We start from the raw sequence: 24,767 nt of genomic DNA, 5'->3' as shown, positions 1-24,767 counted from the left end.
TCTCTTCTTCAGAAAAGTGCTTAGCCACCTTGGTAAACTATAGATTATGCAACACATTTTAACTTATTTAAGTAAAGTATATTAGATTAATTGGTGTGAGGGGAAAAATCACGTGACTCAGTGGTCTTTTAAGTGGGAAGATCAGTGTCTGGTGCCCACAAAGAGTCCACCATATTGAGTGAAACGCTCATACTGTAACTGCCAAAGTTTGATCCCAAGTCCTCACCCTCAATCTTCCACATGTCCGTGTGCACATACTCGATGTTATCATATAAATTATACATGATTGTACTAGAAACCGATCAGTAATACCCGATACAATTATATATGGTATAGCAAGATAATATCGGGTGTGATCAGCATCGGCATTGATCGACTGTAAAAATTTTTAAAACCCTAAACCCTAAGAATAAACATTAAGCACATGCTTTAGCAAATGGGGACCAATAAGATGCATGCTTTGGTAGAAGCAAGCATCAAGGTTTGGGGTTGGAACTGTGGAGGAGGCTTGAGAGGGTGTTGCTTATGTTTGAAACTGAGAATGGAGTGAGAATAAAGGCAGGCATATCTTCTGATCATTTCCCCTCTCACAATGAATCCTTCAATACACTACACTAACAAAATTATAAAACCCCTAAAACTTTAGCTGTAAATGCAAACTGAATCTTGCAACTCACAATCACAGCCCCACTGCCCCCACAGACAATTTGGAAAGTAAATGAAACAACAGTCTTGAACAAGTTTCATACATGTTTTACAGAGTAGAGTTGAGATTGTACAACAAAATGACAGCAGACAAACATAGAAATCATGCCCGTATTACAACAAAATGGCGTATTTTGCAATTATTAGATATTTAGCCAGCTAGGTTTCAGAGAAACAAAATGTGTGCTTGAAAACTATGAAGCTGAAGTTGAGTTCAGATCTAGCTTATCCCTTATTGCTTCCCAAAATGCAGGTATGGCGATGTCATCGGGAACTTCTTTGAATGATGGCAGGTAGTTTACATCCACAACGACATGGTCACCGGTGCCTTCCTGGATCTGATATTCCATGAAAAGAAATTACCAATGGATCACTAATGAAAAGCTGGACATGAACTACAAGTTATTTGAACACAGAATGGCATATATCATGTTTTTGTATGTCAAACACGGCTCAAAGCAATAGTAGATTGACACAAAAGTAACAATAGTAGCTATTCCTGATTTTATTTCAGCAACTCTTTTATTATCCCAGGCATCACTTTGTTAGTTATGACCTCCTCCCCTCCCACTTTCTACGAAGAATGCCTGCTGGCCCCCATATCATGTATGAAAGTGAAATAGGAGCCACTATGCCACTCCTCCTAAGGCAACAAGTCATATCCTTGAAGTGCCAATCGGCATATCTTTGAAATAGTATGACAGGTTCCACAAAGTAAAAACTGAACTCTAAGAAGAATAATGGTACTCACCACAACGTCGAAGCCTAAGATGGTGAGGTCTAATGTTCTCTTGAGCCAATTTGCGGCATCAGTCACAAGTTGAAGATCAATGCCCTTATCACTTGTATCTCCAGAATGTGCATTCTCTTTATCAATCGGCAGAGATTTTAAGCTGCAAGAGCAGTTACTACCAGCTGTAAATATTTCTTATTAGGAGGTATAGACATTGAACAGCTTTCAAGACATGGGAAAAAACAAAGAAAAGGTTAGTGTAGCATGCTAACATGCCTGTCAAACAGCAATGGCTTGAACCCATTTCTGTCGCATAATTTCATCAAGGTGTCTGCATTAGGTGTAGACTTCTTAACTGCATAGAAAACCTTCTTCCCCAAGACATAGAATTTATACAAAGTAGATGAATGATCCACATATTCCTGCAATGCCATTTACTTATTCATATTGATATTCATAGTCCAGATATCAAAACCATGTAGTCCGCAGAAACCATTTGTTTAACTGTGTAGAATGTTGAAACATACTGAAATCCAAATCTTTTTACCCCAATCATAAAATAAATTGCCTAGTAAACCCACATCACAGTGTACAAGTTCCATTGAAGGTTATTACCATTATTGCTAACCTAATTAGTATTTGTTACACCAAGTGTCTCAAAACAGTTCTGAATCACATTTACAACTCAACTAACCTTGATCACATTCTAGTTGGGGGCCACTCAAATTCCATTCATAATAGTTGCAAATAACATGCAGAAAATAAACGATGAGAGGAATGGGGGATCATAGACTAGGCATTAATCAACAGATGAAGAAAACAAAGTAACAAACAACTGATTTCTTGGATATCACTGCTAAAATAATAACTCAAGAGGCTTCAGTTAAAGTTCCCATCAAATACACCTGCACAACAGCTGGAAGAGGAACATTGAGGTCTTTGAAGTCATCAACTTTAAAGACAATGGCCTGCAAAATTAGAAAATGGAAGAAAGGATTCAAAGGAAAGTGAATGTGCTATTGAAAAAATAAATTTGGCTAAACTTTCTTCATAGGCCCAGAAAAGGATGATAGCAGTACTCCTCCACACAGCCAACAACGGAAGGAGGCTATAAAAATGTATGCGTAATTTATTCTGCATTCAAATGGTAAGTGGAAATTACCATACTGTGAGCATCTGCTACACCACAAGCAACCTGCGGTTTAACAATAGTTGGAAGGCACAGCTTAGCATCTGCTAATCTCTTTTCCAATTGGGACTCACCAAAGCTATTGAGCTGTATAGAGAGCCATAAATGCAATCAGATTCATAATATAGTAAAGAAGCTTTGGCAATGCCTGTGATTTTGCAAATAGATACTTCATGCGAAGTAAAAACATCATGCTTTAATTCCTAAATGACACGTAAATTGTCAATTAGCAAGTTTAATTATTGAAATGAAACATGAATTGCCAACTAACAAGTTGAATTAAAGTCATACAAGTCTTGTGTCAATATTATAAATTTGATGTTTTCTTTTCATGGATACCATTGAAGAAAAGGACCTTGAGAAAATGGGGACCCCTGATTTTAGGGTGGCCTTCTGAATTAAGGTTTTCCAAGCCAAGAAGAAGTTGCTGGATTTTCAGCCGATCCATAATTGAGTGGATGTTATTAAATGGATCAATCACACTGCAGTTAGGATGGCATTCAGTACACCTGCAAGGAAATCATTGAATTGATGAAATCTATAAAACATTAACACCAAACCATTTGACTAGATAATCAGAATATTGCAGGCAATAACATTTGTAAAACCTTTCATATTTGTTAATTGAAGGAAAGATAGTTGGTATCTGGATTTTGTTGAGAAATAGACAGTATGGAAGGAGAAGAATGTGACGACCACATAGGCAATTCAGTGCTAAAGGGCTTGAGAAGGGGAGGGAAATCAGTTTTTGACTACATGATGACAAAATGAGATCCTAGGACCAGGTTGTAAAGTACTCCGTAGAATATTAAAAAATGGAAGAAAGAATGATATAAACATATCTTCAATTCATTAACTATCTTATGTTAGATTAATCATTCTTGTACGTAAAACTACAAAGAGGAAGGTGAGCTCCATCTTGAGATGATAGAATCACAATTAATTGGATCAGTACCAAGTTATAAAACACAGCACAATCTATTGGGCTCTTTATAAACTCAACTCTGATGCTACTCCCGGAATTTAAATTAAATTCACTTTTCAAAAAAAAGCACTACTTTAAATACACTAGTGAACTACTAAGCTGTAGTTATTGCATAGAAGGGGTAGAAGCCTTGACACCAACTTAAGCTGCTGGTGACAACTAGCTTAAAGTACAAAGTTACCTTTGCAATTCTTGCATGCCCTTTGTGAACACTACTCTATTTGCAAAATCAGATGAACTGCTCATTTCTGCTGCTATAATCTCATCAGTTGCTTTATGAAGAACTCCATCAATGTTTTCTATCTGAGATGATATGGGGAGCTCATAATTAAGGGGCACGAAAATTAACCCATTCTGTGTAGGTTTCAAGGGGAATGCACCTCTCTGCAAAAGACGAGAGGAAATATAAGCAGCTATTGTTGAATTCAGGATCAGGAAAGTACAATCACATATTCCCAATACAGTAAGTGAATCATCCAATAAATTGTTCACAAACTCCTATAAAATGAAGTAATACAGATGTGAAATTGGTTCACAGTACTAATATAAAGGAACGCCAGAAGTCAGAACAAAGTATAAATTACATATGCCTAGTGCCCACCCTTTTGTAGAGTTCAACTTCACAATTTTGACAACACATACGTTAACGTTATTGACAGGGCTAACCTTGGCAAAATCTTCTTCACGGGAAGGCTTCATCAAATAACCAACTACCAAAACTTCCTTTCCTATTGCCTGCATGTGCAATGACATAAAAGACAACCGATTTTAGTATGGAGAAGCCTTGAGCTATCTTCCATTAGCAATAAAATCTAGAGGTAATTTAATATAGATGTAATTCAGTGTCAGGCAAATACTAATAGTTGCAGCAATTCCCAAACCAGCGACTTATTACCTTGAAAAACATTACACTCAACTTTAATTAAATCAACCCTCTTCATTAACATAGAAGTAGAAGAATTGTAAAACAAACAGAAAACATGACATCTAGTAAGGGCTTCTCTTACAAAGTAAAATAATAATAATAATAATAATAATAATAATAGTATAATAATAATTGTTGAGAACTAATATAGTTAGAATTCCTAATCTGAATGTTTAGAGTTCCTAGGAATCCTTTAGTCGTCCAAGCCCTTGAGCCTTGTTCTCATTTATTGCCTTTAGTTATAAGCCCCCTGTAAATCCTTCTATGCATATATGAGGGTGTTGTATGCTTGGTATGATGAGTAGAAAATATCTTCCAATGATGATGATGATGATGATGATTGTATTTATAAGCCTACTAGCTCAAAGTAACGGAAAAAAGTGGACAATCACTAGATATACCACATGCAACACCAGTTCATTTCTTTTTGAAATGAAAATGATCAACTAGAAGGTAACTCAATTTCATATGCTAGGAATGTTTGAATCGAACGTTTAGTAGAGACCATAAGGAAAAAGTTTGCTTGAACTATCAGCATGCCATAACTCATAATCTCAAGATCATTTTATTCATGTAAGTTGATAATTTTTCTTCTTTGCAACTAAATACTCCCAATACCTTTTTATTAAAAAGGCAGATGGTAAAGGGCACCTCTTCAAGTTTGTTAATGAAAACTGTGCTTGGAATTTCACTTCTAGTAGCACATTTGACATCTGATACAAATGCAGAACTTAATTTAGAAGATAATGAATCTTCTACTGATTGAGAAAAGAAGTCAACAATATTCTCAACTAATCTCAAGCATGGCACTGTTGCAAATAACACATACCAAAACCTCATGATGAAGAAATATCCATAATATTTGTTAAAGGATATTAAATGCCAAAGTTAAAACTACACACCATTATCTGATTCTTGTCCAGGAGATCCTGCAAAAGAAGAAGAAAAAAATAAAAATCTTATGTTATAATGTAATATGTTATAAAAAAGAATAGTACTGTATAAATAAGACAAAACTAGTCCATATGAATTCCAGGCATTATAAGAAAAATCTTCCAACCAAATGTGAGAACTTGTTACTTTAGAAATTTAAGAATACTCAAACAAAATAATAATAATGTCCTGAGAGTAATCATACAAGTGTTTATTTAATTATTTTTATCTTCGTCTGCCAATCTGCCCTAATTTTGAAGCTTAGTAGTAAAACTCACGTAGAATGACAGTAACCCAATTAGTATTATTGAGGCTGAGAAAGGGCTCCTTTTTATAATCAGAAATGATGTACATAAAGCTTCCTTCATTGTCACCCCACACCAGAGAAGTTTCTTGCACTAAGTCATCAGTTGTTGAAGACTTCAAGACGAAACAATCAAAGGAATATAGTTTCGCTTTATCTTGAAGAAGGTTCACCTGTAGCAATCAAATATAAGTTTTAGGAAAATATATCACTTCTCTCAATACACCTATATTCCACTTATAGGGTGAACTAGTTTGAAACTTCAGAAATCTAAATAGACATTCAAACCAAGTCTTGATAAAGGATGAAATTTTTTGGTTCAGTGTAAGAGGCAAGTATGCCACATCCACTAAGAGGTTTCTCAATTTGCCAGCAGACGTTGAATACAAGAAAACATAAACCTTTTTATCTCACTTTTTCAACAGAAACCTGTTTGGTATTCTATTTCCTCAAATTGCAAGCAGATGTTATTATGTCTTTATGTTTTTATATAAAGAATAATCGAGGAGTTATGGCTAGAACCTTAAGGTACACTTCTTTAGAAAGAATTACACACCAAAAAAAAATCCCAACTGGAGAGCAGACTATGCAATGTAAAGATGACATGGACTATTATTACCTCAAGTGCGGAAAGGCCTTCTGCATAAGATATTCCCTGCATAGATTGGAAAATCAAATAGATTAGTCATGGAGCAGAACAAGCTATCCAGAAGTAAGTCAGTAACAGTAACAACCATATGAAAATCATAAATCAAATGTAATTAGCATATAATGACAAAGTTCAGATCTTGTTTGGCTTTTGACTTAAGAGCTGCTGGTAATATTTCTTAGGACTTTATAGAGTCTGCAATAGAAACTAAATTAAAAGCTTTGAAATTGCAGTACAACGGCCTCCTTGAGTCATAGATTTTTACATTTTCCTAGTTATCCCACAATTGCTTAGCCAGCCCTCACCAAAAATGCTCACTGTTATCAGTTAAATGTTTCCTTCGCCAGTTAGAGTAATCAGTCTCGTCCTAACTCTTATGGAAATGGAATTCAGTAAAATCCAAGAGCTAATGTAAGAGCTAGGGTGATTTGCATGGATAAGGGAAAGCTCACATTTTCAGCTAGCTAAGAATTATTGAAATGATCTTTATATCCAGCTAGGTAGAGTAAAAGATGATGCAGAAAATTGAAATTGAGAAATGTAAAGATGCTACACAGTGGGGATTTTGGAGTATCGAAGCTTGCGGAGCAGATATTCAGCTCCGGGACGAAGAGAAGCCGATGATCCATTTCCATCGCCGTCGACGGTGGCGGCCAACAATGCCGAGGCGTCTAACACAATTCCCTTCACTCCTCCTCCCATTCTTCTTCTTCTTCTGTGTTTTTCAAGTATTCTATACAAAAGCACAGATTACATAGATTGTTCCTCAAAATTGATGCGCATAGAAGTGCGGTCTTGTTGCGTCAGATTTCAGCTCAGTCAGAGTGACAGAGGGAGGGGGATAATGTAGTTTTCATAAATTAAAGGGAGCTTAAAGTAATTTCGTAAATGGTAATGGGTCAGAGTCATAGATACCAAAGCTCTGAAGCCCAGTCCGTCCGTATTTGTATTTCATTGAATTGAAACCCAATAGAATAGAAGAGTTGAAGACGTTTGGCGAATTGGATTAAACCAAGATTTCATTTCACTCACTCTTCACAGCTAAGGCGAATTGCTTGCGCTCCGCCGCCTCTCAGTCTGCAGAAATCCATCCTCAAATCCAACCATCCAGGTCACTTATTTGTTATTAACTGCTTTCAATTCCTTTGAATCTCTCCTCTAATCAATATGGATTTGCGCCTCGTCAACCATTAATCTAGCCCAGCCCAAATAATCAAAAACTTGTTCGGTTTAATCTAAATTCTAACACGACTCATCTCAAAATTTTCAATTTTTACATAGCAGTATTTTACAATCAAATATCATATTCGACACACAGGAGGATGATAGGATATTTAATTCCCTTGAATTTTCATGAAACCACATACCCTTTTGGGAGCAGTACAGTTAATCATGATTTAAATCTATAAAGCACCATTATATGTTTTTGAGAATTGTAATATGAAGTAATGTAGAATAATCCCTTCTTTCTTGCGTATGTTTTTCAGGTGTGCATGCTTCGAAACTAATGTGGTTGTATGAAGGATGGCTAGAGATCCTGAAGATCCAGAAGTTTAGGAGAGTAGTGTCCTACACTGGATTCTATTGCTTCACCGCACTCCTTACTTATATGTACACCAACAATACGTGAGTCTCGGTTTGTTTCTTTGTAGACTGAATTTTCATCTGTCTTTTGCATATTTGCTCCTCAAGTATCTTTGGTTTTTGTGTTGAATATATGCTTTTCCAAGCATTTACATAATCTAGCTGATTATGTCTGAGTACTATGATATACTGATAAAAATTAAAGCATTTTCTGACATTAAACTTTAAGATGTATTATATGGTTGATTTGGCAATTGCAGCACTCGAGCTGGTTACTCCAGAGCTGACCAATTCTATGCGTCTTACCCAGCTGGCACCGAGCTCCTCACTGACCAATCAAAGGTTGGTGCAAACTATTTATAGTGCACAATTTATCAGCTTGCAGCCCAAATATGTTATGCCAAATACTCGATCTTTAAGTTATAAGCTATGAGAAATGAGTTAATTGAACTTGGTAGATTGTTTAAGTTGTATCAAATGAGCACATAACATGTTCAAGATATAATTCACTAAAGCAAGCTTGTACCAAGAGCATATTATATGAATTGCTTTATCTGAGTAGTTTCTGCATACATTATTGTGCTCCAGTTATACAAAGTTGCACTAGCCAATTGTTTTGAAGAGGAAGAGTGGGGGCCAATTGAATGGAGCATCATGGCCAAACATTTTGAACGCCAAGGGAAATCACCATATGCATATCACTCGGTGAGAATGATATCATTCTTCTATAACTTTTTTTCTTTTTTTCTTTTTTTGAATACATCCATACACAGATTATACTATTGAACCTCATGAATCTTTGTTTTGAATATGACATAAATCTTTGTGTATGCATGTATATATTAGTGTTGATAGATTTGTATATGCTATACTTGAGCTTCTGCATTTTGTTTGTGACAGCAATACATGGCACACCTTGTCTCCAATGGGCAAGTTGATGGAAGTGGGTAGTGTCCAGAGCATGAACCCCCTAGTCATCCTGGATATATGGCTATGTTCTATCTCTCTACCAAATGCTCAAAGCTGCATTAGAATTGGTTTGTGCTTATGAGAAGTCTAATTTACCTTACAATTTATATGGACTTTGTTTCTCAAGTGTGAGATGTAATTGTACAATAGGGTAGTGCTACGAATTCTAAATGAAGATATTTTGACTGTTATATAGCGATTTTAGTAGTGTTAATATTCTAAATAATACTCCGTAATATATTATGATGTCCTGTGGTTTTCTTCTTTTTATCTTTTTTTTTAAATTTTATTCCATATCATTTATAGTCGAGAACTACACATAGAGGATGTTGGATATCAAGAATATCATCTTCTGAAGATGACGTAAGATTTAAAGAACAAAGATTTGTCAACTTTTCTAGGCACAAAAATATTTATTCGCCATCTTCTTGTTTCAACTCTATAACTCCTAGTCTTCATAATTTTGTTGACTTTCCTATTTCATACATTGTTTTGATAATTTGATGCCAAAAGTATCAGTTGTTTGTATAAAACACAACTAATTGTAAAGATAGTAATTCTCCAATCTTAAATGGAGCATTAAAGCTTTGTGCAGTAATCCAATGATTAATCCACCTATATGGCTATTGCTAACGGTACACAAGGGAATGCCAGATAAAGTTTTAAGAGTTCAATTGACAATTCAATCACATCAATGTGCTTCTAATCAAATGTCCTAAGTTTTGAAAATATCCTATATACTGCGTATTTAATTAGATTAGAAACGCATCTCAATTTTGTTCTTCTCAAACTTAAGTACTTCAATAGCTCAATTGAAATAAATTTAAAACCTCCTTTAAAATTTCCTCTAGTTTAGCACCCCATTAATCCAATACTTTTTAAGGAATATTTTTAGTAGTAAACATCTTTGATAATGAAGATGACACCCATTGAGCTTGAAAGTTGCCCAAAGAATTGTAAAGAACGAAAATGCATTTATGATGAAGTGCACTTCAGAATGTGGTTATTATCAAACCTATGGATTCTAAGTGCCGGAACTTGTTGACAAGTAACCAAGTTAATAAAAACAAATTAACTTTGTTACTTATCAACTTTGTTTTTACTTCACCAGGATGAGAAATCCAAAAAATAAAAAAAAAATCAATAAAATATGATGAAAAACATACTTACACCTCTAGGTCATCTCTACATTTTATGAAAAATTTGATAATCCTACATTAATATACGTCAGGATACCGAATGATACTTTGATAAATTATGAAATACTAATTTAAAAATAGACATTGAACTAATCGTGCAATGCGCTAATGGTAACTAGTATAATTATAAATTAGAAAAATATTTTCCACTCCTAAAAAATCATTCAAATTTTGTCATTTTTTAAAAAAGTTGAACTTATTAAAAATTGTTATATTCAAAAAAGAAAATAAAATAAAAAAGAGGGACTTTTGTAGGAACATCTAAGCATTTTTCAAGGTTACATAATTGAGCATTGTGAAGCTTGATCAATAAAGACATTTACCAAAGATATAAAAATGAATAAATCCTGCTAAACCACTGTTCGCTCTTCCGCCTCTTCGCTGCACTCCTCGACGGCGCCACACGGCAACAGCCACATCACTACTCCTCAGCACCGCCACAAGCCACAGCGCCGTCACTACGACAGGACCAAACGTCCGCTTCTTCGTCGCGGCGACTGCGGCGACCAGACTAGACCAGGCGTAGTGGAGGCAGAGCAGACTGCAGACGTCGACGGAATCAGCGCTGCAGAAGTCAGACGTCCAGACCTCATCAGTGTCAAAGGTATTGACTATTGAGTATTGCTGTATTTTATAATTTTTAACGTAGATGTATTTGTTTTCTCCTAATTATTTTTAGGTGTATCAGTGTCTTATATTAGCGTATATTTGTTGATTTGTTATGTAGCTTGTATAGTTGTATTAGTGATTCAGTGTCTTATATTGCCTGTTATATCAGTGTGTTTTGTATCTTGCGATTGAGATTATATACTGGGAATTTTGGTGGTCGGTTAAAATGTGGGAATGTCCGTATTTAAATTGAATCCCCGTCCCCAGTGGAATTTTTGCAGGGATGAGAAAATATTCCCCTGAACCCTGGGTTCAGGACATGGAAGATTGAATCTTTATTGTACATTTGAAAATTAGATGGTTATTTTGATTTTCAGTCTGTTATGGACTAAACCTGCTGAATGCAGACCTCTAATTGGCTGTGTCTTCTTTCTCTGTAATCCCATTTGCTTTTCATCTGCCACTGCTGCCACCTCCACCAGCTCTTCTGCCTATGGATTTTGATTCAATTTATGATACTGCCCGCGTGGCTGAATTTATCTGCCTTAAAGGCTTCAGAAGAGTAGCTCTCCAGGTAATAATGGCCACTTTCTCTTTAGATTATAAGTCCAGCTTCTTCATAATTTCAAATATTCTCTATTATATATGGAAGTATATTAACTTTGAACCTCAGTTCCCTGATGAGCTATTGAAGCATTCAACAAAAATAGTAGCAGCTCTGCAAAAGAGGATTCGAGCTCTTGGAGAGTTAAACATAGACACGAAGGAAGTCAAATTGTATGTAATGGCTGATACAACTTATGGCAATTGTTGCGTTGACGAGGTTGGAGCAGCTCATGCAAATGCAGACTGTGTTATCCATTACGGTCACACATGCCTTAGTCCGTGAGTAGACAATATGTTCTCACTTTTTGTTTTCCTTGGAGAATCTTGCAGTAGTTGCAATTCAAATTTTCTAAAAGCTGGTGCTTTTTGTGTTTCAGGACGTCAACACTTCCTGCATTCTTTGTTTTTGGAAAAGCTTCAATTAATGTTCCAAGTTGTGTAGAGAAACTATGTGGTCACGCATTGAAGAATGAAAAGCCAGTTTTGGTAAAGCTTATGCATTTTCTTTATTTTCTTTTTCTGAGTTGAGATTGCGATATTTCTAGGTAGGGAAATATATGTCACTTTTGTTCTATGCTTACTACAGTACAGTGCCCCATATTTACTCAAACTAGTCATAACATTAAAATTTGTCAATAGCTATGTGATGCAAAGCATACTTCTCTAAATCTATATGTAAATTTCTTTTGTGTTGTTTCAAATTGGTCCTGATATTGCTACATTTTTCAAAGTTTGATTGTTGTATTTATGCTTTCCAGTGAGTGTCTTGAATTCAGGGTGATGGTGGTGGCCATTTGGTAGCTCTTTTTTGCTTATATCCATAAAGAAACATAAACAAACACAATCAATCATATTTTGTTTTTAAAGGAATGGATGAGTTGGCGAAGGAAATGACAATCTTATGGATATGCGATGTTTAATGTAGGTTCTTTATGGACTTGAATATGCACATGCGATACCAGAAATCAAAGAAGTGGCAATCAAAGAATCATCAAGATTGAATAGCCCCTCATCTAAATTGGAATTTTGTTATGCTGATGTTATAAATTCTGTTACTAGTCCATCAGAAGATTTTAGATATGTGAATGGGAAGGAAGAAGCTGGTGACTGTGGAACTGGTAATGAAAGCCGTTCTAAGGAAATGGATGCAACATATGCTATAGGAGGGTTGTCTTGGAGCTTAACCAAGGGACATAAAATGGAAGATTATTTGATTTTCTATATTGGTTCAGAAAATTCAGCTTTTGCAAATGTGTTATTGACATTCAACAGTTGTGAATTAGGTAGTGCTCTTTGTTTGTTGTCAACATTTCTACTATTGTTTACTAAATCCTCTTCTCATGATTAATTGGTTTTTCCCCATCACATTCATTGTCTTCTTTTTCTTGTCAAGTGCGCAGAGAAATTCTTCTGTGATAACTGGTAGGGCTCTGATGTATATTAGCCACTGTTAGATTTATAATTTTTTCCAAAATAAATACACTTATATGTGACATTAGTGCAAGAAGATAGAGGTTTGCAATAAAGCTACAAACCATATACATGAATCAGCATACATTTTAATAGCCTTGAATTCTTAGATTGTGTGTTTTCAGTAATAAGATTGTTTCCAATAGCTTTTTGTATATGTCATTTATATTGCTTTAGCCTTTCACTGCTTGTTGGTTCTGATAAGATAAACTTTATTGCTTTTACTGAAGTTTTGCATGCCACTACAATCTACCTCGGACTTAGTATGATTCCACTGTAGCACTAATACACTTTCCTTTTCATAAAAGTTGACCTTGGATTTGTTCTATAAATATTACTCATTAATGTGTTTACATCTTTTTCTTTACTCCCAGTCAGATATGATGCAACTAAAGATTGGTTGGTAAATGACTTCTCTTCTCAGAACATGATACTTAAGCGTAGGTATTGCATTCGCTTTTCTGTTAAATGACCAGATACTATATGTAGTCTAAAAATTTACTTGGTGTCTTTTTCTTTGTCTTATCTCTTTGACAAACATGTGTCTACAGGTATTTTCTAGTTGAAAAAGCAAAGGATGCTAGCATAGTTGGGATCTTGGTGGGAACTCTTGGAGTTGGTAGGTTCTTGGCTTCTTGCACAGTTGCATGGCATTACTTCTTTTACTTCTTAAAGTTCTCAATAATGCATAATCATGCTTACTTAGAATGGTTTTGTGCTGATACATTGAAGAATATATATTATTATTATTATGGTATAAGTGTAATGCTAACTCCCTCTTGCTCCCCAATCCCAACCCACACCGTTGTTGGTGCAGCTGGTTATCTCCACATGATTCATCAAATGAAAGAGTTGATCACAAAGGCTGGAAAGAAAGCTTATACGTTTGTTATGGGTAGACCAAATCCTGCCAAACTTGCCAACTTTCCTGAGGCAAGTGACTTTACATGTTTGATATATCAAATGGTGATGAGAATGCTAAACCCCTTCTTGCATTTCTGCAGTGTGATGTTTTCATTTATGTTTCTTGCGCACAAACAGCTCTATTGGATAGTAAAGAGTTCTTAGCTCCCATTATCACTCCCTTCGAAGCGATGCTTGCTTTCAACAGGTATGATCTCAAATGCATGCATGGTTGTGATATTGCTTTTACTGTGGCCAAAGTTGTACAAGATGCCCTTCTAGAAATGTTATTTTTGTTATATATGTATATTTTCTAAAGATTTTTTATTTCTTGTTATGTTGATAATATTTTCTAGAGGAAGTCAATGGACAGGAGCATATATGACTGAGTTTCGCGATTTGCTTGGTTCTATTCCGGTGGAAGTAAACGAGCAATCAGAGGAAGCACGATTTTCTTTCCTTCACGGTGGATATGTGGAAGATTTTGATCAGAAAGGTTATTTTCTCTGCTTCTCTTGATTTCTTCTTCTATAGTCACTTTTGCATTTTGGGAACTAGTAAAGGTATAGACAACCATAGTACAGTTGTACAATGTACACTTTGAATTTTGACTAGATGGGTAGAGTTTTGTCAAATTGGTTTCAAATCGAATACTTTTGTTTCGTGGATTGGGTTGCTTTAGATATATATGTTTCTTTCTGCAATGTGATTATATGCAAGAAGAAAGTATTTTACGTGTTTCTACTATAATCAACTATACCATATGAAACATAGGTAAATGAACTTCCAGAAAAGAGAATGTGCTTATTGTTATTTTGTGTGTATGAACCATTGAACTGGTTTGTGCATTTTCTCTTGGCATATTCTTGTCACATTTTTTGACAGTGGCTTAACAATGATTTACCAGAGGTGGATGAAGTGGAGGATGGAGTTTCTGCATTGGTGAGTATTACAGAGAAGGCGCTACAAGTTCGTGACAATGAGACTCGTTCAGTGATGACGGGAATAACAAAATCGGGGGCAGATTTTTTCGCAGCTCGGTCTTTCCATGGTCTTGACATTCATTGTGAGAGTAACATCTCTGAACCATTTTTGATAGGTAGGAGTGGGAAGGCTTCAGGGTATACAGATGATCTGACCAGGCAGTAGAGTAACATGTCATGTCTTGCTATAGAAAATACCCAATACAACTCAAGATGTCAAATTTTGTATAATTATATGTTTCACTATAGGCTTGATGTCACTATATTATGTCAACTTTTTATCTCTTGTAGAAAAGATTTTTATAACTATGATGGTTTATTGCCGCTGTTGCATTAGCAAAAATGTTAAAAGTGGGTCTATTTGACCTTGTCTTTGTTGATATAAAACCTCACAATGCTTTTGCACCTTATATGTTTTTTGTAACTGAGTTATAATTATCAAATAAAATCTAGAGTTAAAATTTGAGTTTATTACCGAAATGGTCCCCTGACTATTGTAAAATTATCAATTTGGTCCTTGACAATTTTTCTTGTCCAATTAAGTCATCGACTTTGAAAAATTTAACCAATTTGGTCCTCCATTTATTTTGGTGTTAAATTTTTGTTAAATTGGAACCAAATTGATAATTTTGCTATAGTTAAGGGACCATTTTGGTAATTAATTTTTGATTGAAATGGTCCCTTGACTATAGTGAAATTACCAATTTGGTCTCGATTTAGCAATGAGTGTTTCAATGGAATCAATGTCCGATTGCGGTGGAAGTGGTGGAACCGCAACCGAAGGATCGGGTGGCACATGCGAGTTAACAAAAGCCTAAATAAACACAAGTTGAGGACGACGTTTATAGACTTAAGAGGGCGGTCTATAGTAGGGAGGTTCCTGATCAAGATAGAGTGGACCAAGTTAAGGAAGAGGGAGAACCTCTGAAATAGAAATTGTGTCAGCTGGTGTAGACTGAAAAAACGGAGTGGTTTCAATAACAATGACATCCGTAGACACAAAATGACGTTTGAGTTCTGGAGAATAACACTGATACCCCTTTTGGACGGATGGTAGCTAAGGTGAATACCATAAATAACTAGTCATACTGCTTCATATGACCTTCTGCAATCTTCTCATGAGTCATGAAGCATCAGACTATTATATTCTTGTTGTAATGCTTTTATTCGGCCAAGGAATTCTGATATATCCATATCAATTGTACCACGAAAGTTGAGTATATTGAAAATTAGAGAATAAAGGCGCTAGATATTATTAGTATAAAGTGGCCTTGCTTTGTTCCAAACGTCATAACATGTTTCATAGGCCTTGTAAATGTTATGAAGTTTGGTATCAATCGATTGCCAAAGCTTATTACACAACAATGCATCTATCATAGGCCTTGTAGATGTTATGAAGTTTGGAATCAATCGATTGCCAAAGCGTATTGCACAAGAATGCATCTATCTTTTGACATTTGCTTTTATTCTCTTCAATATCTTCAAACTTTGTGTCCAAATGAGTAGACATACATTGGCCTTTGAACTAGAGTTTTACGGATACAGCCCAAGAAGCATAGCTTTCCCCACCAGTTAATTTACTCGTGGTAATGGTAGGAAAAGAAGTGAAAGTAGTGGTAGATGAAGCTATAATAAAAGAAAAGAAAATTGTCTCGTCGAGGTGGTCGTTGAGCGACATTGATCGGCGGAGACGGAAGATCTGAATACACTCCAAGGAGTGCCTCTTCAAGAATATATAGGAGATAGATGGGCCTTGAGCCCATGAGGCAGCTTCCAATTCTTATTCTTGTTTCCTTTTCTTCTTTAGGTAATTTCCTTTTCTTCTAAAACTTGTCCAAAAAGTTCCAAAATTCTTCCTTTGCTGCCCTTGTAGATAATTCAAGCCTTGGGACAATATAACACACAAACAATTCTCAATTTCACTAGGATAAAGAAAATAAGCATCAAAACAACTAAAATAAGGGGTGAATTATTGTACAAAATAGTAGATATCAATGAGCCATACCATTACCCATACAACAAGTGCAAGATAAAACCATATGGGGGGCCTGAAGAGAATGGAAACTTTTCGGTGAGGAGCTGCTATAGAGTATTAAGCGGCGAACTAAGGGAGGAAGAAACCCAAAAGTGGAGCAGTGTTTGGCAAAGCAATGTACCTCCAAAGATTAAAACTTTCATTTGGCAAGCATGCACGATGTGTCTTCCTACCAAAGACAACCTGATGAAGAAACATATTAATTGTACTGATACGTGCCTCCTGTGCAATAGAGAAAGAGAATCCATTTTCCATTTGTTTGTTGAGTGTGATTTTGCAGGTGCTTGTTGGAACTATCTCAGAATTCAAACACCGCCTGGAACTTGGGACAACTTCCATGAATGGATTAACAATGTGGCAGATTCTCTAACAAGCAACCAATTATGCACATTATGTATATGGTATGTTGGAACATCTGGACTTTGAGGAACAACATCTTATGGAGGAACCAACCCTTGGAGTCCGCAACTACCATGGTCACGAGAGCACAAAGATACTATGCAGATTGGAAGGAAGCTACAACAGACAGACATGATGTTCGCACGGGCAGGGGAGCAGAAGAACATTGGTCTAAATCTCATCATGGCTTCCTAAAATTAAATGTTGATGATGCAGCTTGCATGGGTTTTGGATGTATGCTTAAGAATGATCAAGGCTCTTTTGTAGCTGCTAGAGCCTCCAAATGGAAAGGATGTTACACCTCAAGAGAGGCAGAAGCAGTAGCAATCAGTGAATCTCTTAGCTAGCTTGAGACCGATTCACTCCAAGTGGTACATGGATTGATTGCAAACACGGGAAGCTCTTCCTTTCACTTACTGCTGCAAGATATTAAAAACTTATTGAGTTTGTTCACTTATAGTAGTTTAGTTTTTGTCAAGCGATCTACGAATTAGGCAGCCCATCTGTTAGCTAGACGGTCTGTTTCTATGTCAGATTGTTCAGAGTGGTTTTCGAACCCTCCATCTTTCATTTGTGATGTATTATGTACTGATTTGAATTAATCTATATTTCTGTTTCGCAAAACAAAAAAAAAAAACATTATGAGCAGTTGAGATGTTGAGCATTATACTCATACACAAAATGAAGATAAATGATAACTCATAAGAGGTTAAGAGGTTTTGAATAGGCTCATTAACTAGTACTTTAGTAGTTTAGCACCATAAAGTAATTTTTATAAAGTAATCAAATTATTAAATAAGCCATGAAAATGAATAAACCAACCTTGAAAATTGGAATACATCAAATGATGCCACCAAATCGTTAAGTAACAACGTTATTTTAAAAATAATAATTACAAAAAGTTAAATTTATAATAATTTTTTTTAGAACAATAAGAAGTAATTTATCATGCGACTATGTAACTTTCCTCCCGAATGACCGAATATTATTATATTGACAAAGGTCTATTCAAAAATTATCCTCAATTGATCATATACTATAACGGAAATCATTTACATCAAATTATAATAATGATTCACAATATTTTGGAGTCTTAGAGATTTTTCTAAAAATTACTCATAAATTCTCAATTTTTATAAATATTTATATAAGATTTTTTAGATAATAGATCGATGAAAATTGCAATTACTATCTAAAATGTAAGCACCTGACCGTTCAGGTCAAGAAGACGTATTTACCTTGGTCTACTTAACATGACTGGAACATGTGATCTTGAATTTGGAAGGATAATCAGATCACAAGGTATGACAGTTGACAGTTACTAGTTACTATTCTAATTGAGTATTGGAATGATAGAAAAAAAATTGTAAAAAAAAAAAAGAAGAAAAGAGAAGTAGACATATTTGCCCATAAAAGATAAAATAATGCTCCGTAAATAGCAGCAAGCTTGGCGGCACCCATGCATGCCTACCACCCCCACTCCGCCAATCTCTCCTCCGCACACATTTTCCGATCATTGAAGCTTTACACTTCTCTCTCTTGTTTTCTCTCTCTTCTACTCGTTCAATAGTTGATTCCTACTTTTTTCGATCACTTTGCAAAAACTTTGAAGATTTCGTTACGTTGGCAACGTAAAGTCGTAACAAATTAAATAAATCCACGAATTGAAGCAAACAAGCTAGCTAGCTAATAGCTATGCTTTGGACGGAATTGGAGAAAGAAAGGAAATCGGCGATTTGATTGATCCATTTGAGAGATCAGAGATCCTTGAATTGGTTGTATGGACGGAAGACTTGAAGACGACGACCGGAGCGCCCTAGCGGGGCTCTCCAATTCGCCCCCGCACCGTAAGGCCTATTCCTACAGCCAACAGTTGCGGACTAACACCGGCACCCACCACAAGCGGCACCACCAGTTCCGCAAGCACAGCCTCGACGACGATCGCATTCCTCAAAAGATTGGCAGCACCGCCTACGCCGCCTACGATAACTCCTCCTCCGACGATGATTTTTACCCTTATTCCATCAGCAACAACACCATCGGCGGCAGCGACCGCTACGAATTCCACGCCCTCAGCCAGAGGCTCGATACCATTCCCGCCGACGATTCCGATGACTTGCCCTACCAGCAATCCATGCCCGAGTTCGTCGGGGCTGGTGGTACCGGTATCTTTAAAGTCCCCTCACGAGCCGCCGTACACCCCGGCCGTCCGCCTTGCCTTGAGCTAAGGCCTCACCCTCTTAGGGAAACGCAGGTACGTACAACAAATATCTAATGTTCCCTACCTTATTTTTATTTCAAATTAAATGCTCATATATAATTGGAGTATATATAAGTACTACTCCCTATTAGTTACCTTGCATTACAATTTACAATATATGAGGAAGCTAAGGACTCCAGATCTCTGATAAAATATGCCAATATTAATTTACTACTCGTACAATAGCTTTTTCATTTCAAATCTTGCTTGAGATTAGCTAGGATGCTTACATACTGCCATTTTTTGGTGTTGTGTTTTTCCTCTTAACGCTAACGCTCCCATTTTCACTTTCAGGTGGGGAGATTTATGAGAACGATGACTTGCACAGAGACACAGCTATGGGCAGGGCAGGAATGCGGGGTAAGAGTGTGGAAGTTTTCAGATGCGTATGAACCAGGACTGGGGATTGGGGGAAGAGCTAAGAGAGGGGACGAGGACGCTTCACCATTTTATGAATCTGTGAATACATCTCCCACACTATGTTTACTGGTTGATCAGGGCAGTAGGTTTGTTTGGAGTGGGCATAAGGATGGCAGGGTTAGGTCTTGGAAGATGGACCAGCGTTATGATGATGCTCCTTTCAAGGAAGGCCTTTCTTGGCAGGCTCATCGTGGTCCAGTTCTTGCCATGGTCATTTCTTCATACGGTAATCATTGTGTTTGTTGATGATAAATTATGCCAATTACTGTTTTTCAACTTTTGCAAGGAATCTAATTAATGTTATCATCTGTATTGATTTCATTTCTTGGATATTTGGTCCAGGTGATATATGGTCAGGTTCTGAGGGTGGATTCATAAAGGTTTGGCCATGGGAAGTGATTGAAAAATCACTCACTCTTTCTCCAGAAGAAAGACATATGGCTTCCTTACTAGTGGAGAGGTCAAACATTGATCTTAAGAGCCAAGTTACTGTAAATGGTGTCTGCAATATTCCATCCTCTGAGATTAAGTGCATGTTGTCTGATCATGCTAGAGCTAAAGTGTGGGCTGCTACATCTCAGTCCTTCTCATTGTGGTATGCCTTTATTTAAAGAACTTTGTTTGTGTTCAGATCCTGTCATATTTGGACTATCAATTTATGGCTGAAACAGTTTCAATTATATGTTATTCCAGTTCTATAATGATTTTTTATGTAAAAAGGCTGTATATTTGCTTTTGTCATTGCCAAGAGACGTGTGTGATTTCTTGCAAGCCCTGATTATCCTGATAGTTGGTGAATTTCAGGGATGCTCGTACCAGAGAACTTGTGAAAGTATATAATATAGATGGTCAGGTTGAGAACCGAGTTGAAATTCCAACGCAAGACCAAGCAGTTGAAGATGAGATGAATGTTAAGTTTGTATCTAAAACTAAGAAAGAAAAGTCAACCTTTTTGCAGCGGTCACGGAATGCTTTATTGGGAGCAGCAGATGCTGTTCGTCGAGTTGCAACTAAGGGGGCAGGGGCATTTAACGAAGATGCTAAGAAAACCGAAGCACTGGTTCTTGCTCCTGATGGAATGATTTGGGCTGGAAGTTCTGGTGGCTTACTTGTGCAGTGGGATGGAAATGGAAATCGCGTGCAAGACTTTCATCATCATCCTTGTGCTGTTCTATGCTTTTGCACTCATGGATCGCGAATATGGGTTGGCTATGTTAGTGGGATGGTCCAGGTGCTGGACCTTGAAGGAAATGTGCTTGCAGGTTGGATTGCTCACAATGGCCCTGTTATGAAGATGGCAGTTGGAAATGGCTATGTCTTTAGCTTGGCTAACCATGGTGGGATACGGGGGTGGAGCATTGCCTCCCCAGGACCCACTGATAGTATTGTACGGCCAGCATTGGCAGAAAAAGAAGACATGTATACTACACTTGAACAAATCAGAATTTTAATTGGAACATGGAATGTTGGTCAAGGAAAGGCATCTCAAGAATCACTTACGTCATGGCTGGGTTCTACAGTGTCAGATGTTGCGATTGTAGTTATTGGGTTGCAAGAAGTGGAAATGGGTGCAGGATTCCTTGCCATGTCTGCTGCAAAAGAAACTGTAAGATTTTATTACTCACCAATTTAGAAAACTGTTTTGGAGGATGAATTGGTCCCATCATTTTTTTTTTCTCGTGCTTTTATTATTTAGGTTGGGACATAGGGTGGAGGGAACTTATGCTGTGCTAATTGACTTTATTTACTTAAATTTTCCTTGATTAAAAATTCTGACAGCAGGATTTTTTTTTTCTTTTTACTGATGCAATCATGCCAGTATAGTAATCTAGAAAATGTGACAAAATTACTAGAGTATGCATAGAATTGCAGTGAAACTCTATCATGGCAGGCACAGGATAGTATTATCTTATTTTGTTCTCTTAGTCTGTCTCTGTGAAAACTTTTCTAATCCCTTCATGTCAATTGTAGGTAGGACTCGAAGGAAGTTCTCTTGGACAATGGTGGCAGGATGCTATAGGAAAGGCTTTGGATGAAGGGTCAACTTTTGAACGCGTTGGTGCAAGGCAATTGGCTGCCTTACTTATAACTATCTGGTAAGAGTCATCAATAGCTCCTTTAATAGCATTGCACCACATTTTATTTAGATATTACAGTACTATCTTATGATACTCCCTCCTATGTGCTTCTGCATTGTGTAAAACTCCAAAATCTTATTGTTGGGTTAATGTTCTTATTCAGGGTAAGAAAGACACTAAGGACACATGTTGGGGACCTCGATGTTGCTGCAGTTGCATGTGGTTTGGGCCGTGCAATTGGTAATAAGGTAAATTTTGTCAAAACATTAACAGATGACACTGTGAAGTTGGAGCTTAATTGTCTTTCTGGAGAATGTTAAGACTATAGTGTTTCCTCTTCTTTTTTTTTTTTGGGACATTGACCAAATGTATAAATTGTCCAACAATCTAGGTACTGAATTTTATTGGAGAAATACCAGGGGTTGAAGGAGCAAAACACTGAAATGTGGATTTAGATACTATACACATAAATAGCAGCAATAGATATTTCTATACAAATTTTTGCCCTTGAGAAAGCAGAACATTGGAATAAATTTTACTGGTTTTCCAAATGTTGGCATTTATATTTCCATTTTGTCATCCTAATTTCTATGACTTGTTCTGCTTTCAGTACTAATACAGCTGTTATTCTAGATTCCTTATCGTTAATATAAATGTTAGCTACAATCATCACATCTAGTTATCATCATGCAATTATCATGCAGGGCGGTGTAGGTTTGAGGTTGAGAGTTTTTGATCGCATAATGTGCTTTGCGAACTGTCACTTTGCAGCACATCTGGAAGCAGTCAATCGCCGAAATGCTGATTTTGATCATATATTTCGAACAATGAGTTTCAGTCGGTCTTCTAACACCAATGCTGTTGGTATGGTGCCATACCTACTCTTGTTTTGCTTTCTTGTGTACTCAGCATATTTATTTTGGTTGCTTTATTCTTGTGGCTTGCCGTGGATCCCCTTTCACAGCTCCTGTCTCATCTGCTGCTCAAATGCTCCGTGGTCCAAATGTATGGAGATTCTCTTTCTAGCATTAGTTTCATCAATTTATTAGTTACTGACAAAATTTTCAACTGAAGTGAGCTGCTTCTCAAATAACAGGCAGCAGCAGTTAATCCTGATGAGGGAAAGCCTGACCTCGCTGAAGCTGATCTGGTCGCTCTTTGTGGTGATTTTAATTATCGTCTTTTTGGGATATCTTATGATGAAGCAAGGGACTTTGTCTCACAAAGATGCTTTGATTGGCTTCGAGAAAAGGATCAACTGAGAGCAGAAATGAAAGCTGGTAAAGTTTTTCAAGGAATGCGTGAAGCAATCATCAGATTTCCTCCAACATATAAGTTTGAAAGGGGGAAGCCAGGGCTTGGAGGTATCATTTCATTGTTTTGATTATATTATTCCGATGAACTGACTGCATGAGTTTCTCCTCAGCATATAACATTAATAACATTCCTTTAAACATAAGGATATGATTCGGGTGAGAAGAAACGAATCCCGGCCTGGTGTGACAGAGTACTATATCGAGATAATCGAGCATCTCCATCAACGATATGCAGTTTAGAGTGCCCTGTAGTTGCTTCCATTTTACAGTAAGTTTCTTGACTGCTTCTAGGTGCCAGCCCTTCTTCCGTCACATCACAAACTATTTTCATGATAGGTATGAGGCTATTATGGACGTGATAGAAAGTGATCATAAACCAGTTCGATGCAAGTTAAACGTTGAGATTGCCCACGTTAATAGATCCACAAGGAGACAAGAGTTTGGGAAAATTTTTCAGCAGAATGATAAAATCAGGGAAGCACTGCAGGAACTGCATTGTGTTCCAGATATAACTTTTAACACTGACAAGATAGTTCTTCAGAACCAAGAATCTTACAATCTAAAAATAACCAACAGAAGTGGAAAAGATAAAGCTTTCTATGAGATAATATGCAAAGGGCAATCTACAGTCATGGAGGACGAGAAGCAATTAGATTATCGCTCCAGAGGCTCCCTGGGTTTTCCTCGCTGGCTTGAGGTAAGATGTTCTAACTTGCATTGTCTGACAGACACAACTTGGGGTTGGTTGTACTCTTTATTCTTTGGGAAGAAAAAGCACACCATTTTCTTTTGATTTTAGTCCTAGAAAAGCTTTCCAATTTTACGTTTACATGATTCAGGTTACTCCAGCAGTTGGGATGATCAAACCTGAACAATCCATAGAAGTCGTTGTGCGCCATGATGAATACCATACCTCGGAAGAGTTTATTGATGGAATTCCACAAAGCTGGTGGTCTGAAGACACCAGAGATAAAGAAGTGATTTTGTTGATCAATGTGGAAGGCAGTCGGTCTATGGAGTCGAGAGCACATGAGCTTCATGTACGCCACTGCTTCACACCCAGTGCGGCAATCAGCAATGAACTGAGAAGCAGCAGCACTAAAAGAACAGGAAGTGGGCACCACCGGCCTTCTCTTAAGCATGTAGGCAGTGCCAATAATATGGTGGATGATCACCGAAATTTGCGCGTTCCATAGGAGGGAGGCTGAATGTGCCATTGAGCTAATGCTACCTGATGCCAGAAGGCCCAATACCTGATAGCATATTGATGTAAATACCCTTTAGTTTTGAAGCTCTCCAGCTCAGAAATTTTGGTATAGATTCTAAAATTTTCCCCATGTTTTGAACCTAGCTCCATTCCTCTTTGTCTTGCTAAACAAACTAATGTACCTTCTTATGAGAGAAAAGGATTACATACATATATTTTTTTTAGAAAAAGGAAAAGGAAAATATTTGAAAAACAGAGCACAATATATCCTGTCACTCTTTATTTTCCTTGTCAACACTCAACACT

The 24,767-nt window shown here is 36.8% G+C and overlaps 5 protein-coding genes across 7 annotated transcripts in view; 3 read left to right on the top strand and 2 right to left on the bottom strand.

Moving 5' to 3' along the window:
* LOC116031004 (putative pre-16S rRNA nuclease) overlaps positions 1 to 24,767 on the bottom strand; it is a 518,904-nt gene that overhangs the window by 251,887 nt on the left and 242,250 nt on the right. The window lies entirely within an intron of this gene.
* LOC116030981 (inositol 1,3,4-trisphosphate 5/6-kinase 4) lies at positions 716 to 7,190 on the bottom strand. The gene is made up of 13 exons (XM_031273391.1): positions 6,979 to 7,190; positions 6,394 to 6,429; positions 5,749 to 5,947; positions 5,440 to 5,466; positions 5,156 to 5,250; positions 4,279 to 4,347; positions 3,794 to 3,996; positions 2,983 to 3,136; positions 2,601 to 2,714; positions 2,344 to 2,406; positions 1,715 to 1,860; positions 1,457 to 1,598; positions 716 to 1,043 (listed from the first exon to the last, which is right to left on the bottom strand). Exons 1-13 carry the CDS (start codon positions 7,123 to 7,125, stop codon positions 900 to 902), a joined length of 1,539 nt encoding a protein of 512 aa, XP_031129251.1. The 5' UTR covers positions 7,126 to 7,190; the 3' UTR covers positions 716 to 899.
* On the top strand, positions 7,391 to 9,167 carry LOC116031008. The gene is made up of 5 exons (XM_031273433.1): positions 7,391 to 7,534; positions 7,911 to 8,049; positions 8,268 to 8,349; positions 8,596 to 8,712; positions 8,908 to 9,167. The coding sequence occupies exons 2-5, from the start codon at positions 7,931 to 7,933 to the stop codon at positions 8,956 to 8,958; spliced, it is 369 nt and encodes a 122-aa protein (XP_031129293.1). The 5' UTR covers positions 7,391 to 7,534; positions 7,911 to 7,930; the 3' UTR covers positions 8,959 to 9,167.
* On the top strand, positions 10,488 to 15,156 carry LOC116030985 (2-(3-amino-3-carboxypropyl)histidine synthase subunit 2). Of its 2 annotated transcripts, none has more exons than XM_031273403.1 (11): positions 10,488 to 10,779; positions 11,192 to 11,358; positions 11,458 to 11,669; positions 11,768 to 11,876; positions 12,316 to 12,673; positions 13,235 to 13,304; positions 13,412 to 13,479; positions 13,678 to 13,793; positions 13,865 to 13,971; positions 14,120 to 14,259; positions 14,671 to 15,156. In XM_031273403.1, the coding sequence occupies exons 2-11, from the start codon at positions 11,278 to 11,280 to the stop codon at positions 14,910 to 14,912; spliced, it is 1,503 nt and encodes a 500-aa protein (XP_031129263.1). In that variant the 5' UTR covers positions 10,488 to 10,779; positions 11,192 to 11,277; the 3' UTR covers positions 14,913 to 15,156. The 2 variants fall into 2 exon arrangements, with proteins under 2 accessions (XP_031129263.1, XP_031129262.1); XM_031273402.1 differs by having other exon boundaries at positions 10,489 to 10,779; positions 11,267 to 11,358.
* On the top strand, positions 18,416 to 24,724 carry LOC116030970 (type I inositol polyphosphate 5-phosphatase 12-like). The gene is made up of 12 exons (XM_031273377.1): positions 18,416 to 19,434; positions 19,735 to 20,086; positions 20,203 to 20,455; positions 20,665 to 21,466; positions 21,832 to 21,956; positions 22,102 to 22,186; positions 22,643 to 22,802; positions 22,903 to 22,943; positions 23,035 to 23,302; positions 23,399 to 23,522; positions 23,591 to 23,951; positions 24,094 to 24,724. The coding sequence occupies exons 1-12, from the start codon at positions 18,961 to 18,963 to the stop codon at positions 24,448 to 24,450; spliced, it is 3,402 nt and encodes a 1,133-aa protein (XP_031129237.1). The 5' UTR covers positions 18,416 to 18,960; the 3' UTR covers positions 24,451 to 24,724.

The sequence above is a fragment of the Ipomoea triloba genome, chromosome 9 (assembly GCF_003576645.1).
Source record: "Ipomoea triloba cultivar NCNSP0323 chromosome 9, ASM357664v1".
Taxonomy (NCBI): Eukaryota; Viridiplantae; Streptophyta; class Magnoliopsida; order Solanales; family Convolvulaceae; genus Ipomoea; species Ipomoea triloba.
This window is presented reverse-complemented; position numbering and strand designations above follow the sequence as displayed.